Raw genomic sequence first — 16,490 nt, forward strand, 5'->3', positions numbered from 1 at the left:
TATGGTTTTGTGGGGATGACATTTTAAACGCACAAATGAGTATTAATTATAATTAAACTCTATTCTTTAAATTTTTTTTTTCAACATTTATTTTTGGGACAGAGAGAGACAGAGCATGAACGGGGGAGGGGCAGAGAGAGAGGGAGACACAGAATCAGAAACAGGCTCCAGGCTCTGAGCCTTCAGCCCAGAGCCCGACGCGGGGCTCGAACTCATGGACCACGAGATCGTGACCTGGCTGAAGTCGGACGCTTAACCGACTGCGCCACCCAGGCGCCCCTAAACTCTATTCTTTAAAGGAAAAGAACAGTGTTATGAAAATGAGTAACCAGGGTGGTGATGGTGTGGATATGTAATTTAGATGGGGCAGTGGTTAAAGATGGGGTGTCTAGAAAGTGACATGACAGTGAAGGATCAACATGCGTGAAATGACCTAGGGCACCTGGAGAGCCGGGCCCTGCAGTAGAATGAGCAGCGAGAGTATAGCCCAACGTGGGGTCTGGAAGTTAGGTGGGAGCTACACCCCGCGCGACCTCGTAGGCCCTATTCCAGTGTGCGTACCCAGTGCTCACACCAGGCCTGTAACTTGTGATTCCAAAACAGGGTCTCCTCTCCCCTGTTGAATTTTGAAAACTAGAGTCAGATGTCCAAATTCTTCCACCTCTGCTTGGGCAGGGATCAGCAAATTTTAGACCCAGAGGCTTTCAGAGTCTGATGGAATCTCAGGTAACCACATGGCCCTTTCCCTCACTCGAATCTCCTTCCCCACCCTGAGCCACACCCAGACTCTGCTCAGGGCCAGTTGCAGAAACAAGTTATCTGGGAATAAGAATGTGTCTTCAGCACAGCTAGCACTGGGGCCTCTCTTTTTCTCCCGTCATTGTGTTAGTGAGAGAACACCTAACTTGCCATCACAAGCGAAACAATTTTATGGGAAAACTAAAAGGGTTGCCTTTTTATTTTTTAATTTTTGTTTTTGAGAGAGAGAGTGCGCGTGCATGCCAGAGAGCACAAGAGGGGGAGGGGCAGACAGAGGGGGCAGAGGATTCAAAAATTTTTTTTTTAAATGTTTATTTATTTTTGAGACAGAGCATGAACAGGGGAGGGTCAGAGAGAGAGGGAGACACAGAATCCGAAACAGGCTCCGGGCTCCAAGCTGTCAGCACAGAGCCCGATGTGGGGCTCGAACCCACGGACCACGAGATCATGACCCGGGCTGAAGTTGGACGCTCAACCGACTGAGCCACCCAGGAGAGGGGGCAGAGGATTCAAAGCAGGCTCTGCACTGAGAACAGCAAGCCTGATGTGGGGCTTGAACTCAAGAACCAAGCTGAAGAAGTCAGAGGCTCAATCGACTGAGCTACCCAAGTGCCCCAAGGGTCATCTTGTAAAATGTTAATTTTAATACCTTTTAATGTTAACTAAATCTTAAGTGGGCCATAAATAAATTCCTTAAAAATAGGGGCACCTAAGGGGCTCAATCGGTTCAGCATCCAACTTCAACTCAGGTCAGATCTCACTGTTAGTGAGTTCGAGCCCCACATCAGAGTCACTGCTGTCAGCCTATCAGTGCAGAGCCCATTTCGGACCCTCTGTCCCCCTCTCTCTGCCCCTCACCTACTCGCACTCTCCCAAAAATAAATACATAAATGAATAAATAAATAAATAAACATACGTATGTATGTATACACATATAGTGCTTTTACTTCTGAAAGAGGTCGCTGACACTTAAAATAACTAACATTAATAATCATCACTTTTTTCCAGAATTCAAAAGCACTTTCACTTATAGATACCTCCTTAAGCTTCAGGTGGATCGATCACGTGGGGGCTGGGGAAAGACAGAGGAAGAATTTTAACCTGTAACTTGGATGCCCAAAGTCCACAGAAAGAAAGCGGACCCAATAGCTTTGTAATGACGTGGTCCATTAATAGGTGATACTAAACCACCCAGACCCTCTGCTTGCAGGAATAAATTATTCTTGCCAGGTTCAGTTATTCCTTGGCAGCTGAAGGAAGACATACCCTGTCAGCATGTTAATGTATTTCAAATAGGTTCATCAAGGGGGAGGGTGAAAGATAGATAATTGTAGGTGCTGTGTGGTAGTTATGTCGAGTTCATTTTACTGTTCTTTTTTTGTACGTTTGAAAAGTTCCATAATAAAATGTTTTGTTTTAAATGTCAGTCTTTTGATCGTGATTTAGTATTTTCCCATTCCCCCCTACCAAATATTTCTCTGTGTTATGGGACAAAATCCCAGTCGTCTCTCACTAGTAGCTGCTCTGGCAACAGGTATAAAAATCTATTGTTTGGTTTAGAAAAAAAAATGAAGGCTCGAACTTTGAAGTATGAGAAGAGAAACTCAGATATCTACCTTGATGTTTCATACTATCTCAGCTCAGTAAACAATTTCAGAATTAGACCCACCGAGACGAGGAAGGTGAGTGCCAGATAGACATTACCATCTCCGTCATCACTGGGCAATGGTGCAGGCACTTAAGAAAGAATTCAACTGTTGACTGAGAAAGCCTGACTCTGGTAATGCAGAAGGTGGAACTCTCTTTTGGGACACAGTATGTTTCCCAACCTTCTCCTGCTCCCTGTTACACACACGTAAATGCTCCCCGAGAGAGGCCTGGATCAATAGACAGCAAATTAAACCACTTAGCCTGGAAGTAGTGGTCTTGCTAGAACCAGACTCTTGGGAAAACTCTTGGAAATTTCCATTCTAGAATCTTCCTATCTATAGGAATTGGTAGATTGAAGCATAATCCAAAGGTTTTTTTAAAAATTTTTCTCGAGGGAGGGGCGCCTGGGTGGCGCAGTCGGTTAAGCGTCCGACTTCAGCCAGGTCACGATCTCGCGGTCCGTGGGTTCGAGCCCCGCGTCAGGCTCTGGGCTGATGGTTCAGAGCCTGGAGCCTGTTTCCGATTCTGTGTCTCCCTCTCTCTCTGCCCCTCCCCCGTTCATGCTCGGTCTCTCTCTGTCCCAAAAATAAATAAAAAACGTTGAAAAAAAATTTTTTTAATTTTTCTCAAGGGAGGGCCTGTTTCCAAATGGCTTTTCAACACACATAAGATAACCCAGATAGGCACAAGGGGAAGGAGGCAGGGTCCAGCATCAGATAGATTCCTGGCTTTACCGGATTTCCCTGGAGGCAATGGAAATGCAGTGGTCATGTGATACCCCAGTTTCCACATCTATCAAGTGGTGACAATAGAGGTTATGGGGATTAGATAATACAATGCATAGGAAGTGCTTAGCACAGCAGCTAATACATTGAAAACACTCAATACATGGGTTTGGCTTTTGTAAATTATTTGATTGTTTACCACATCTTTATACGCCAGCTACCTTTTAGCATAATCCAGACAAGCTCACTCGCCATTCAATCCAAACCCCTTGTACAGGGAAAAACGTGTTTCCAAACACAAATATAAACTCATTTTATTACGCTTTTGAAATAAGAAAATATGAGCATAAATATCTGATCTACTAGTAAAATCACAATCTGAAAAAAAAAAAAAGGCCCAATGGTACAGTGTATCGATAGAAGTTAGCTTTTTTGCTTTTCTACTCAATTTCAAAGTAGAGCTCACAGTGATATGAAGAAATATTTTAAGATGCAGAATCATCCTACCACAATTTTGTTCTTGATTCCACAAAACACATCATTCCTACGAATCTCTCCCTTTTGGAAAAAACAGTATAGGCACATGGAACCTTAACAGTAAAATTTTGTGGAGATACAATGGTGGAGTCTAAGATCTACATTTTCCTTGCTGGTTTTCTAAAATTGCGCTCCAAATGGGCAAGTAAAATACAAATTTATGCATGTAGAAAGTAAAAATATCCCAAATACTTTAAACAGATTTTTTAAAGCTCTGGTTTCTATACTCATTTTTCAGGAACACTTAGAATACTTCAGAGAAATCATACTGCAGAACTGGAGAAAGAAAGTTTTACTCTGGCCGCTAGGAAAAAATATGTCTAGGAATATTTAGAACTATTTATATTTCAAAAAATCTTTAGGCTTGAAGATTCAAGAAACGATATCTAGTATAAAGTGCTATTCCAAACACACATAAGTTCATCATAACTTTGACTTTTTACAGATATTTTCCAAGTATTATTTGTAGATTGCAAATGATCTAGTAAGTGGGTTCAAAACTTAATTCTTGAGCTAAGTAAAAAGATAACAGGCGACATTCAAATTTATCTTTGGAAAGCAGCAGTGAAATATTACAGTTTTCTTCCATTAAATCAAGTCAGTATTTCATTCTGAAAGCAAGGTATTAAGATGCAATTTTATGAAATAATCCAGTTATAGGCGAAGACTCTTGGTGAACACGCTTCGTCAACCTAGGATCCTCCTCAGTGCCCACCAGGCATTTGTGAGACCGCCTGAGGGACAATGGATTAAATGGCCTTTAGGGTAAAAATATTTCTTTGAGGTTCAGATTTAAAATTTCTCTATAATTAAAATCCTTTTTCGATTGTGTAATTTTCTCCTAATTTACAGGTATGACACGATTTGGCGATTCAGGGCTATCACTCTGTGGATTTAAAAGCTATTGGAGACAAGCTGGAGGCTCTGGCCTTTCTCTTCTCTTTGATACCCTCCCTCCGAAGTGTCAGAAATTGTCCCAAACTATAGGAAAATAGAGTACTTGAGAATGAGTAAACTATTCTAATCCAAGGAGTGAAGGTATGTGAAAGAGTTCTATGAACTGTAAAATACCACACCTCTAGCCTTCTTAACCTTCTCCTCCCTCTCGCCTGAACAAAGCTCTGATTAATGAGAGGGCTAGGATGCTGAGGTTAACCCCTGAAGCCTTCTCATTCATCTGGAGAGGCCCATAAAGTTCCGAACGATTATCCATCAAGAGATAAAGGGCAGTGGACATCGGAACAAGAATTAACACAGGCAGAAAGGAATCTCACCTCTGGAATATCTCTAGAACAATCTTTTTCAGGCAAACCTCCCTTTTGGGTAATGATGAACCTAAATGTCTGGTCTGAAAAGAAAACTCCCGTCAGACCCCTGCTGATTTGAGAATTCAATTCCTGCCCAGTTGGAATACTGCCAACATTTTTCAGTTCCTAACGGGAATGTGTGTGTAAGTTCAATAAAAGGTTTGTTTCTAAAGACGTGTTGGTGTTAACATTTCAGGTGAGACTGAGGAATCACCCTTGTGACTTGGCGTATTCTGCTAAACTCAGTATTATATGTGATAGGAACAGAGGTGAGGGCCGGGTCAGAGGTGAGGGGCTCAGTCTTAGGAAGAAGGCTTTCAGTGGAGGTGGAGAGGTGAAGATGCCAACCCTTCCTCACAGTGGAGATTCTCGTCAGGGCTTTAAACAGAGTCGTTGAAGAATACTTTAGATTCTTCAAAAGGCAGTGATTCATACAGACCCCCTTCTCCAAAAAAGCATAAAGTAAGCTCACCTACACGTCATTGTTTCTCTTTACCTTCTGACTGAGGAAGATGGAGGGCCAGAGAGTTGGAGACAAAGCTTCCCAATGTCATCTTCTTTGGTCATGCCTTGAAATTACCCCCAATTACCACTAACTGCATCCGCTATGTCCTAACATTCTCCACGGAGTGATGCTCATTGCCTGAAAGATGTGAGTTCAATTGTGAGTACAAATCCCAAATGAGGAAACTCTGAGCCAGTCCAACGTGCTTTGTTATTTGCTATTTTCCCCTATAAACGCGTTAATAAAACAACAATAATAATTTCCTCGGAAGGCAGTGCTTCTGCCAAAATAAAAATGCTTCAGAGACACACACGGTCTGGTGGTCCCACCTCTCTCAGCCCTGAAGATTCCCAGGCTCCGGGCCACTGGTCATGTGGGCAACACTGCGACAGTGACAGCTTCCTCCTCTTTGTGATCTAACTCTTTTGCTACAGAGTAAGCCACCGATCCATTGGTCCAGAGCTGCAGCTTCGGATCAGACTCTTTGGCCAGGAACTGCAGCTGGGTTTTTTTCATCTTCTTTACAAGTCTAGCAAAGCCAAGCAACACAGAACTAAATATCATTGAGAATCCACAGAGCAGAAAGGCTGCAGTGTAGCTGCCCGTCGTATCCACAAGCCATCCTGTAATAAGCAACAGCGAAATTACATTGTGGAGTTGACAATTCAATTATTTACCTACTCTCAAATCTAATCATTTCTTTTTTTTTTTTTTTAATGTTTAATTTTGAGAAAGAGAGAGAGGGAGAGACAGAGTGTGAGCAGGGGAGGGCAGAGAGAGGGAGAGGGAGATAGAATCCGAAGCAGGCTCCAGGCTCTGAGCTGTCGGCACAGAGCCTGACACGTGGGGCTCGAACCCACGAACTGTGAGATCATGACCTGGGCCGAAGTTGGACACTTAACCAGCTGAGCCACCCAGGTGCCCCAAATCTAATCATTTCGAAGGATAAGAACAATAGATTGGTAGCACCACCATTATAATTTTGACATGAGAAGCAGATCTAAAAATATGGTGCAGCAACTGAAAATGCATTCTGTTTTCTAGGAAAAGTTCTTAAATGGATTGTCATCGCTGGGTAAAGTGCTTGGAAGAGTGTCCCATTCTTAGTAATCGCACAATAAATATTGTTATTAATCCTAGACAATATGGTAGAAAAGATAAAAATAGCATCAAATTATTGATGTTGGGATCACTTATCTCTGGTGTTAAGAGAATATAATTGTACCAAATGCTGGTAGTATTCCCAACACCCACATACTGTCTATCTTGAGTGACATTAACATGCTCCTGGATATAGAAGAATCCAAATTTTCGGCTGGATCCAGTCATTGTACCCCATACAGTGAAAATCAGAACTTTGGGCCATCTTAGATGCGGCCAACGCAAACATCACAAGATATCATTCTGCAATCATGGCTTTTTTTTTTCTTCTTTTCTTTATCTCCTTTTGCAACAAATTAATCCCAATATCAATTCCCGCTCTAAATTTTGAGGAGAACCAGGGCATATGATATGCAAAATATGGGCCACAATGATCAGAGAATGGATGGCATCAAATTAGACCTTGGCAGGCAATTATTTTACGATTAAAAAGTTTTTTAAAAACTCCTCTAAACTTCTATGCCAAGAAAATCCTCTGGAAAAGTATATGATTTTTCCTTTCACCCACTTCATTAGTCAAAAACGGTATGCAGAAATTGTTACAAGCCCCACCAAGTTTCCTGTAATTCAAACTACTCTCGAATATTTTAGTTATCCTGTGATTTGCTTATGCATTTCTGTAGCACCAAACAAAAGAGACTGAGTAGAGAGTTGTCATTTTAACAGTAATTAAATAAGAGAAGTATTATGGTAAGAACTTACACCCTAATCCTCCAATGCCTGGCAACGAGAATGTCTAATTTGCCAAATGAAGGCCATGGATCAAAAAAAAGGATCCAGGAATCCAAATTTCATTTATGCACTATGACTTTTTAACTGAATTACACTGCTCCCTCCAAGGTTGGTAAACACAAAAATTGGCTACCAAGGGAGGATTGGGGGACTTTTGGGGGCAGTTTCCAAAAAATGAAGCACTAAAAAGATGGTCCTGTATCACAGAATTTAAACTGACCAGGAAATTTTTTAAATGTTTATTTAGTTTTGAGAGAGAGAGAGAGAGAGAGAGAGAGAGAGAGAGTGTATAAGCAGGGGAAGGGCAGAGACAGAGGGAGATATAGAATCTGAAGCAGGCTCCAGACTCCGAGATGTTGGCACAGAGCCCAATGCAGGGCTCGAACCCACGAACCATGAGATCATGACCTGAGCTGAAGTCGGAGGCTTAACTGACTGAGCCACCAAGGCACCCCTGACCAGGAATTTTTATCTGCAGCTGTGAAACAGCCACAGTTTCCCCTAGTTGGCTGCTTTAGCAATGGCTGGGTTCGGAAATCATTCTATAGTTTCACTATACGCTAACTAATTTGGATGTAAATTAAAAAAAAAAATAAAATAAAAATACTATCCGTAGTCTCTTAAGAATATAGGGCCCCTTTGGCTCCTTTGGCTGGCACTCAAGACCCTCCACTATGACACCCACTTACCATTTCAGCCTCACTGCCCACTCTCCCCAAGTGGAATCCTGTACTCCCTCCAGACTTCCCTCTGAATGTGCCTGACTTATTTATAAGCCTGGACAGCTGCTCCATTCCATTGCTCCCATCATTAGTGTGGAATGGAATCAAGACCCTAATTTTGGACTTTTTCTTTCCAAGTAGGCTAAAGTCTCCACTTGGCTGGAAGAAAATGATAAAACAAGGACACAAGTGAGACCATGATACCTCGGTGGCTCTTGAATCCCTTTCTCTTTCGCTCTTCCCAACTTAACTTCCAGTCCCCATTGTCTGTGTGTGAGTTGACAGTTTTCACATCAGTATGACAAACAGAAGAGGCGTCTGGGGGATCTCTCTGGAAACTTACCTGCGATGGGTGGGCTCACCAAGTACGGCACTGCATGAAGGAAGTATACCACACCGAGGGCTGATGACAAAGACGTGGTCCCTACTATTTCTGCAGTCACTACTGGGATCAGAGTCACGTAGGCACCATCAAAGTAGCCAAAGGTACAAGAGAAAGGCACGAGGAGGGGAAGACTCTGGAGCATCGGGAGGCAGAGATAGCAAAGCCCATCCAGTCCCACGGCAAAGAGGTAGCAGACATACCGGTAATTCTTCAGGCACCTGTGGATTTGAAGACCAAGAATGAGTGCAGAATGCACAGCTTCTATCAAAGAGCTTTGGAACCAGGGCCATGCAGCGATAAGCACTGCAGTTATTTATAGAGAAGGCTTCCCGTTATCCATGTCGTCTACCTATCTTTCTTTTGGTATAGGAACACACAAGACTTCATCTTCCCAGGAAACATGGTGTGGCACAAAATACGCTCTAGAACTAGAAAGGCGGAAGTCTGAATCCAGTTCTGTCACCTACGAACTGCTTAACTCTAATCTCCATTTCTTTAAGCTGTATAATGGGAAGGTTACCTATCCCATACGGTCACCCTAAGGATAGTTGTAAACTAACAAGTCGAGTGTCAGGAGACTATTTTCTAGCCGTCTACCATATTAGATGCTTTCAGGTACGTCACCCATTGGTGTCTGCTACGTCATATGTGGTCAATAACCCAAGTTACACAAGGGAGAAGCTAGAATATGAAGACATTAAAATGACTGGCCAGAGATGATGTCAGTCTTGTACTAGGACTAAGTGTTATTTTCAAGACCTCCCCAGTGGTACTTCCGTTACCTTTTCCCCCTATGGCTCCAAACTCATCATTGATACCAGTTATTTCAAAGACTCGGTACAGTATCAGCCCCGGCCATTTATGCTTTACAAATGTTTTTCAACCCGCAGTCTCATTTGAGCCTCACAAAATGCTAAGAGGTCAACAGAAAAATATTGCACTCGCCTGTTTTACAGATGAAGACCCTTGAAGATCTGAGGGTCACTAATTTTCCCTAGGTCACAGGGATAGTAAGGGGCAGAGCCAGCAGAAGAACTTAGGTCTGGTATAGCCCCTGAGCAGAGATGCCTCTATCAAACCTACACTGGGGCTGCTTCTTGTGGTGTTAGTGGTCAAGATAGAGACCCCAGCTCTTCCCGCTTTTCCTTAACCATTAAATTTGGAATTAACTTTAAATATTATACTCCTAGCACTGGAGAATGGCTGTTGGACACTGAGTAAGTACCGAAGACATAACATGTGAGAAGCCACATGATGATTGCTCTCCCAGGTCACAGCTCGAGTGTGAAGAGAATCTGAGTATCTCACTCTTCTTCAATCCAAGCAGTAAGCATTAGCTTAAGAAACTACCTAGTAGATTTGTTACAACTTGGGTTTCTAAGCCTAAAATCATACTGTAAGCATTTGCTATCCGCATGGTCAAACACAAATGTGTGGCTATAAATAATGTGTTAGTTTTGCACTTAATCTCCCTGCCTGGACTCAATTCTGTTCCTCTCTCCATTTCCAGCCAGCCTCTGTGTTTTTTGTTTGTTTGCTTGTTTTGTTTTGTTTTGTCTTTAAACTAAAACCGCAACACCCAGCCTGAGCACTGACTTGACTTCGGATGGAATGAAATGTGTCACCAGAACTTGTGGTTACCACAGGTTTCTGCAATTTAGACATACCCATCATCCTGAACCGTCTAGAACAGAGGTTGGCAAACCATGGCCAAATCTAGATCACCACCTGTTTTTGCACTATCTGTGAACTCAGAAGCGTTTTCTATTTCTGAGTGGTTGGACAAAAAATCAAAAGAACAATACTATTTCAACGTGTGAAAATTATCTGGGAAATTAAAATTTCAGTATCCATAGTAAAGTCCTACTGGAACATAGCCACTCTCATTTCTTCACATATTGTCTATAGTTGTTTTGTGCTACAACAGCAGAACTGAATACTTGTGATCACATGAGCCATGGAGCCAAAAACGTTTACTGTCTACCTCTTTACGGGAAAAGGTTTCCAACCTCTACCTAGAAGAAACAGCAGGGGGGTTGCCCTCAGATACTGAAAACTCATTGACGTCACTCAGATGTAGGTTTTGTACAGGGTAAGGGGATGAGGGGGATCTCAAAGCTGGGAGTCCCCTGGTAGGGCGCCGACTGTGGTTTCACGGATTTTACCTTCTGTCAGTTAGCCATCCAAATGTGATATTGCCAATAATGTCAATCACCCCGAGTATGGACATAAGGAAAGCAGCTTGCTGGTGACTCACTCCGACACTCAGAGCATAAGGTACCAAGTACACAAAGAGAGGGCTGCAGCCATAAGCCATGAACAGAACAGAGATGGCTAACACAACGAAGTCTGACATCAGTAAAAAACTGTATTCCTGTTGCAAAGAGCAACAGAGGCAGGTCTGCACCCATTTTTTAGTCAAAGTTGCACAGGGAGACACTCGCTTAAAGTCTTGTTTCTGAGTTCTACAGATGTGGTCCTGCTCTGGAGTCGTAGGGTCCTCTTTCAGAGTAATAGGCCGCATCAAGGCGCCGCAAACACAGAGATTCAAAACGAAGCCCCCAAGAATGAGTAACGCTCCCCGCCAGGAAAACTGTTCAATAAGGAGTTGAACCACCGGAGCCAGTATGAAGGTGCCAATGCCACTTCCTGACATAGCGATCCCATAAGCAAGGGCCTTCCGTCTGCTGAAATATTTGCCAACCATGGCAATAGCTGGAGAGTAACAAAGTGCAAATCCGAGACCTAAGGATGAAGAGAAGTACATGAGTTCTGGTATACCGTGAGCAGCCGATGAAACAAAATATTTCAGAATAAATTTATTTGGATTAAAGAGAATCTGGCCTTCTGTCAAACCCTTTTAAAACTATTTTCTACACCAAGCTGAAGAGGAGTCTCCCTGACCCGTCATTCACAGTTTGGGAAGCATAGTATGTGTGGATGGATGGATGGATGGATGGATAGATAGATATCTACAGATATCTATATCTGCCATATTTTTTTAAGGTTTGCTTCCAAAGAAGAAAGTCATAGATATAGATATAGATATAGATAGATATATGAAATGAAATATATTTTAATATGTGAAATATTAAAATGAAAGGAAGAGCTTAAAAAATCATTACGCGAACTGAATTTGAATAACTGGAAAATGAAGATAATGCTGACCCCAGAAACTTATTCTCCCCACCCAATACCTCTTTTTATCTTGAATTATCCAGAGGATTACTTCAACTCTTCACTGCCTATGAAAACACAACTCTGATCATCTGGACCACTCATGGAATTTGGGTTTAAATAGCATATATGACCCCATGAAAGTTTCAGAATAATTTCACATAATGGGGAAACTTCATGCCAACTTTGTGTATGAACACAGCATGTACACATAGTAACCTGAACATATTCCTTAAAGTCAGCAGAAAGCCTTTTAAGGATTTTCAGTTTCTATTCCTTTTAAGTCAAGAAAATCTGAAGAGTGTAAAACCTTGAACTCATGGCATCTAAATGGAAAAACAGAACGACCTTCGGCTCCTATTCCCATCTGCAGTGCTGGGTGACCTATGATCCAGATTTGCCTGGACTGATGGGTTTCCGGGATATGAGATGTTCAGTGCTAAGACCAGGGCACTCCTTGGTAAACTGGGATGACTGGACACCTAGCAGTTGGGACTTTTGGGTTACATAGAACAGATACCTTTTTTTTTTTTAAGCGGACACAGCCAGATTTATAAAATCATTATGAGATTATGTCCTTCATTGACCAGATCATGCTACCCCTACGGCCCAGACTGAGTTAGTGCTATTCCACATTCCTTTGAGTGATGGAGCAAAATGCCACTCCAGTGCCACCGAGTGACCCCACCTTGATGCTTTGCAGTGCCCTTAGGTATGATTTATGGGATGCACATAGATTACTTCTCTTCTTGCAGGGTTCGTCATAATTCTCTAAAGCATAATTCCATCACATTGAGAGAGAATGCATAATGTAAAAATCTTCACAATAAGGGGCTTTCTTTTTTAAATTGTAAACCCCTATTTATTGGATGATGCTCCTCACTCACTATAAAGCAGGGGCAACTCAGGTCGAGCGCAGATAGTGTTTTGGTGTCTCGGCAAAGATGTTGGGAGAATGATGACTGCTGAAAATTTATGGTGCCCTGGCTAACATCTCATTGCTTCTGAGTACAGAATCTCAGCCATCCACTGCTACCAGAGGGGAAGCCGGAAATCACTTCTATCATGTGGCTGAATTGAAGGAGTGATACATTTTCATTCCAGGAGTGCAATCAATTGCATTTCCAGCTCTTTTAACTGCTAGGTAGGTAGACATAAGCTAAGTCAACTAAATTATGCAACTATGGGGCACCCAGGTGGCTCAGTTGGGCGTCTGACTTTGGCTCAGGTCATGATCTCACCGCTTGTGGGTTCGAGCCCCGGCTCTGTACTAACAGTTCAGAGCCCGGAGCCTGCTTTGGATTCTGCGTCTCCCTCTCTCTCTGCCCCTCCCCTGCTCATGCTCTCTCTCTCTCTCCTTCAGAAATAAATAAACATGAAAAAAATTTTACGTTACGCATCTAACAAGATGACTATTTTACGGAATACAGTTCTGTTGATTGCTTGACAACACCTGAAGGGGGTGGGGAGACAAGCGGTACAAAGAGCCCTTACCTGTGAGAACACCCAGAGTGAGGTAGAGATGCTTCAGACTGGTGGCAAATGAGCCCAGGATGAGACCAGTCGATGCAAGCAAGCCACCCAGCATGATTCCCACTTGACAGGATAAATGGTTACTGATGACACTCCCAAGTGGAGCTTCAAAAACAATAATAAATAGGTTCAGCAGAGAGGCCTTGAGGGCACTGTGGAAAGGCTGTGGGGTTGCGTTGACAGAACAGAGAATGGTTGACCTTTACGGCATCAAGCCCGTCTCGCTCATTTCACATATTTGGAAACTGAGAACAGAGGAAATGACTTGTCTATGGTCACACGGAGAACAAGTAGCAAAGCCGGAATTAGGATCGGTTCTGCTGAGTTGCATTTCCGTGCGCCCTTCGCTTCTCCATTCTATTATAGTCATAATTCCAGGGCTCAAGGTGCTTTTAAAATAGTGAATCAGCTCCTTATTTAAATTACATGCCACTTACACAGGGATGTGGATTGTATGTTTCACATAGTATTAATCATGCATCATTAGCAATAATTATCACAGTTAACTAGTAGGGAAGGAAAGTGGCAACACTGTGTGGCCACTAGTGTTATGCAGGAAAAGGCCAAGGAAAAAGACCATTCCACAATCTGGTACTGTTTTCAGGCTTTAGGAAACCCTGTGGATGAGAAATCAAAACCCAGAAAATCTAGCAAAATGCCTCACATCCGTAGCGACATTTGGGTTGGCCTCACTCTATTTGTGGTTTAACAATGTGTTATAATTGTGCCAGTTTTCAGGTTTATAGAATATGAATTAAGCTGGAATAGACCAAGGAGAAATTGAAGTTCAGGGGACTATGGCATGTCCAAGATCACCAACAAGTATAGCTCAGGGCACCTGACACCAAGTTCAGGGTTATTTCACCCTGTTACTCTGTCTCCTTGGGCCTCCCAGACTGATGGCAGAGGAGACATGGGGAAAGCATGAGAATTCTTCCTATGGAACAACTCATGCTGAGCAGTATTCCTAGTACGAAGACCAGAAGAGCAAGTTCTTTGGGTATCTGTGGAGTATAATTTTGTATTGGTCAGGTTGAAACTGGGGCCTGACTCAAATGTACGTGACAGAACCAGTCGTCAGCCTGATGTCTCCTGCCTAGTTAAAACAGTGGCTGTGTGCCTATATAATCTCTGGAGAACAGGAAGGAGCAAAACTCCTGAGAATATATCTAATTCTCCAGGCTACTGCCGCTATGGCTATTGGAAAGTGACAAAACTTACACTAAACTCAATGAAAAGTGCCCCCAGTGGGTGTCTGCAGCCTCTTCTCCATCTCCTGCCAGATGAGCAACATGGAAACTGGTACATGGAAACCGGATCCAACAGGCCTCAAGTCCTTGCATGGCCTCCAGTCCTTGAATTTTAAAATGCTGCATCTAATATGACCCAGCTTTATCACACAGTCACTGTGATCCTGTTGGTCACCGAAGGCCATTTAGTCTTCTTCTGGGGATTATAAATATTCTCCAAAAGATAACAGTGAGGGAAATGAGTCACCTGTGTCATCTGAGAAAGATAAACATGGCTCACTTGGCATACAAAGGCTGCGACTAATAACATGACCCTGAAAACCAACTGATAATCTTCCTGATTAAAAAAACAAACAAAACAAACAAACAAGAAAACAGGGTAGAAAACCCAAAGATATTATTTTCTGATCCCTTAAGACCTTCCAGGGTTATCAGTAGACAGAGTCAACTTAGCCTTCTCATGAAACGTACTCTTCGTCCTAGAACTGCTCTCAAATTCCTCCCAACAAAGGAAATACATTTCAGCACAATTCAACTTATTCCTGAGTATGTCCATTTTTTTTTCTAAAAATAAGTATGAATCAGTACCTAGAGTGGAATCAGTTGATGTTATTTATAAGTTATTAAATAATATGGGATTTCCTTTTTGCCACAAGACATGGCCTGAAGAGATAATAGTATTTTTTTTTTAATACTAAGGATTCATTTAAATGAAATGATTAAATGGGTCTAGACTGCAAATAGATCATTCCAACTTGTCCCAATCTCAGAAACTCTCTAAGACATTCATTTAAGAACTTTGGTTTAAAACGTTCGAAAAGAAAAATCTCAAGACTAGCGTTCCTCTACGACACAGATGGATTGAGAGATTCCATGGATTTTGAGACGACTCTGTACGTCCTCTGTAGTACCCTTGGGGTTTCCTGAATGAAATTATAGTGACGGTGAACGTGCTGATCACATGACTGTACCATCCCATCCTTCCCTCATACTTCTCTAAGAATGAAGGTTTACGCATGAAAAACAAAATCCATGAGCCACATTTTGAACCTCTGGGAAGGGAACAGAATAAGAACAAGATTTTGTTGGCATTTGCTTAAGGAGATCATATAGGAATGGCTCATAGTGCGATCCAATGACCGTTTTCATGACTGGAGAATGAGGGGCCATAGCATTTAGCAAAGAGAGGTCAAGCATATACTGTATGGTTAACTGTTTCCCAAATCAGGATGAGTCCTGTGAGGTCCAGCACCCTATCTCTATATGGGAGCACCAAATAGTATGTCTTTTTGAGAGTGTTAATCACCTGTTCTATCTGCCCTCAGCGAAGACCATTAATTCCAAGGGCAGGTCTGGTTGGGTTTGGTTGAAGGTAGGATCGGTCTTTTCTTTTTATATAGTCTTAGCCAACTTTTAGCAAAGCCCTTCTATTCATAAAAAGCTGGTAAACAGAAGCAGTGGAAGGCCAGTGTCACGTACAGTTCAAGAGTAACCAATAATTGTCTAGCCCTGGTGATACTCACCACAGAGCATGGTCACACAGTCTACAATGGAATGGATCCAAGCTGTTTGTGCATAATCCTGAGTGAAGTATGTCTGGAACTCCACAAAAAAAATGGAAATACATCTGAAAAATACAGTGCAAGAATTTTATACAAAAAAAAAAAAAATGAATGAGCATGGATCAAAACCACAGCTTCAAATTCTGGTTCAGCTGTTCAAATTCTGGTTCAGCTGGTTTAATTGGTTTTCAGTGGTACATTGCTGGACCATAGTAAGTAGGAAGTCAGAATGGCCCAATGGCTACGGAGCCACTCTAAAGGATGAGAAAGAATGTTCATCCACTAGAAGGGCTGCTGAAGCCAAGTGGATATGAGGATCACTGCTGTAGGGAAGGTTTTATGGGAAATATGGCAGGTCAAAAAAATGGGTTCTTTTTTATCTTCATATTTCACCAACATCTGTGACTTCTAAGAGGTTGTTACACAAGTTAAAATTTGACAATTAAGAATTATACATCTCTCAGGGTGCCTGGGTGGCTCAGCCA

General features: G+C 42.3%; 1 protein-coding gene across 5 annotated transcripts in view; it reads right to left on the minus strand.

Annotated features, from left to right (window-relative positions):
• Positions 1–3,009: 3,009 nt before the first annotated feature.
• The window catches only part of SLC16A12 (solute carrier family 16 member 12), an 83,438-nt gene continuing 69,957 nt past the window's right edge, over positions 3,010–16,490 (minus strand). For 4 of the 5 annotated variants that reach the window (XM_047825621.1, XM_047825618.1, XM_047825619.1 and 1 more), the window contains 5 exons: positions 15,967–16,070; positions 13,155–13,298; positions 10,649–11,228; positions 8,442–8,701; positions 3,010–6,106 (listed from right to left, as the gene is read on the minus strand). In XM_047825621.1, coding sequence (XP_047681577.1) covers positions 5,853–6,106; positions 8,442–8,701; positions 10,649–11,228; positions 13,155–13,298; positions 15,967–16,070 — 1,342 coding nt within the window. In that variant the 3' untranslated portion in view covers positions 3,010–5,852. Of the gene's footprint in view, positions 6,107–8,441; positions 8,702–10,648; positions 11,229–13,154; positions 13,299–14,414; positions 14,700–15,966; positions 16,071–16,490 lie in introns of all 5 variants that reach the window. The other variant, XM_047825622.1, reaches the window with a different exon arrangement.

This window comes from Prionailurus viverrinus, chromosome D2 (genome assembly GCF_022837055.1).
Source record: "Prionailurus viverrinus isolate Anna chromosome D2, UM_Priviv_1.0, whole genome shotgun sequence".
In the NCBI taxonomy this organism is placed as follows: Eukaryota; Metazoa; Chordata; class Mammalia; order Carnivora; family Felidae; genus Prionailurus; species Prionailurus viverrinus.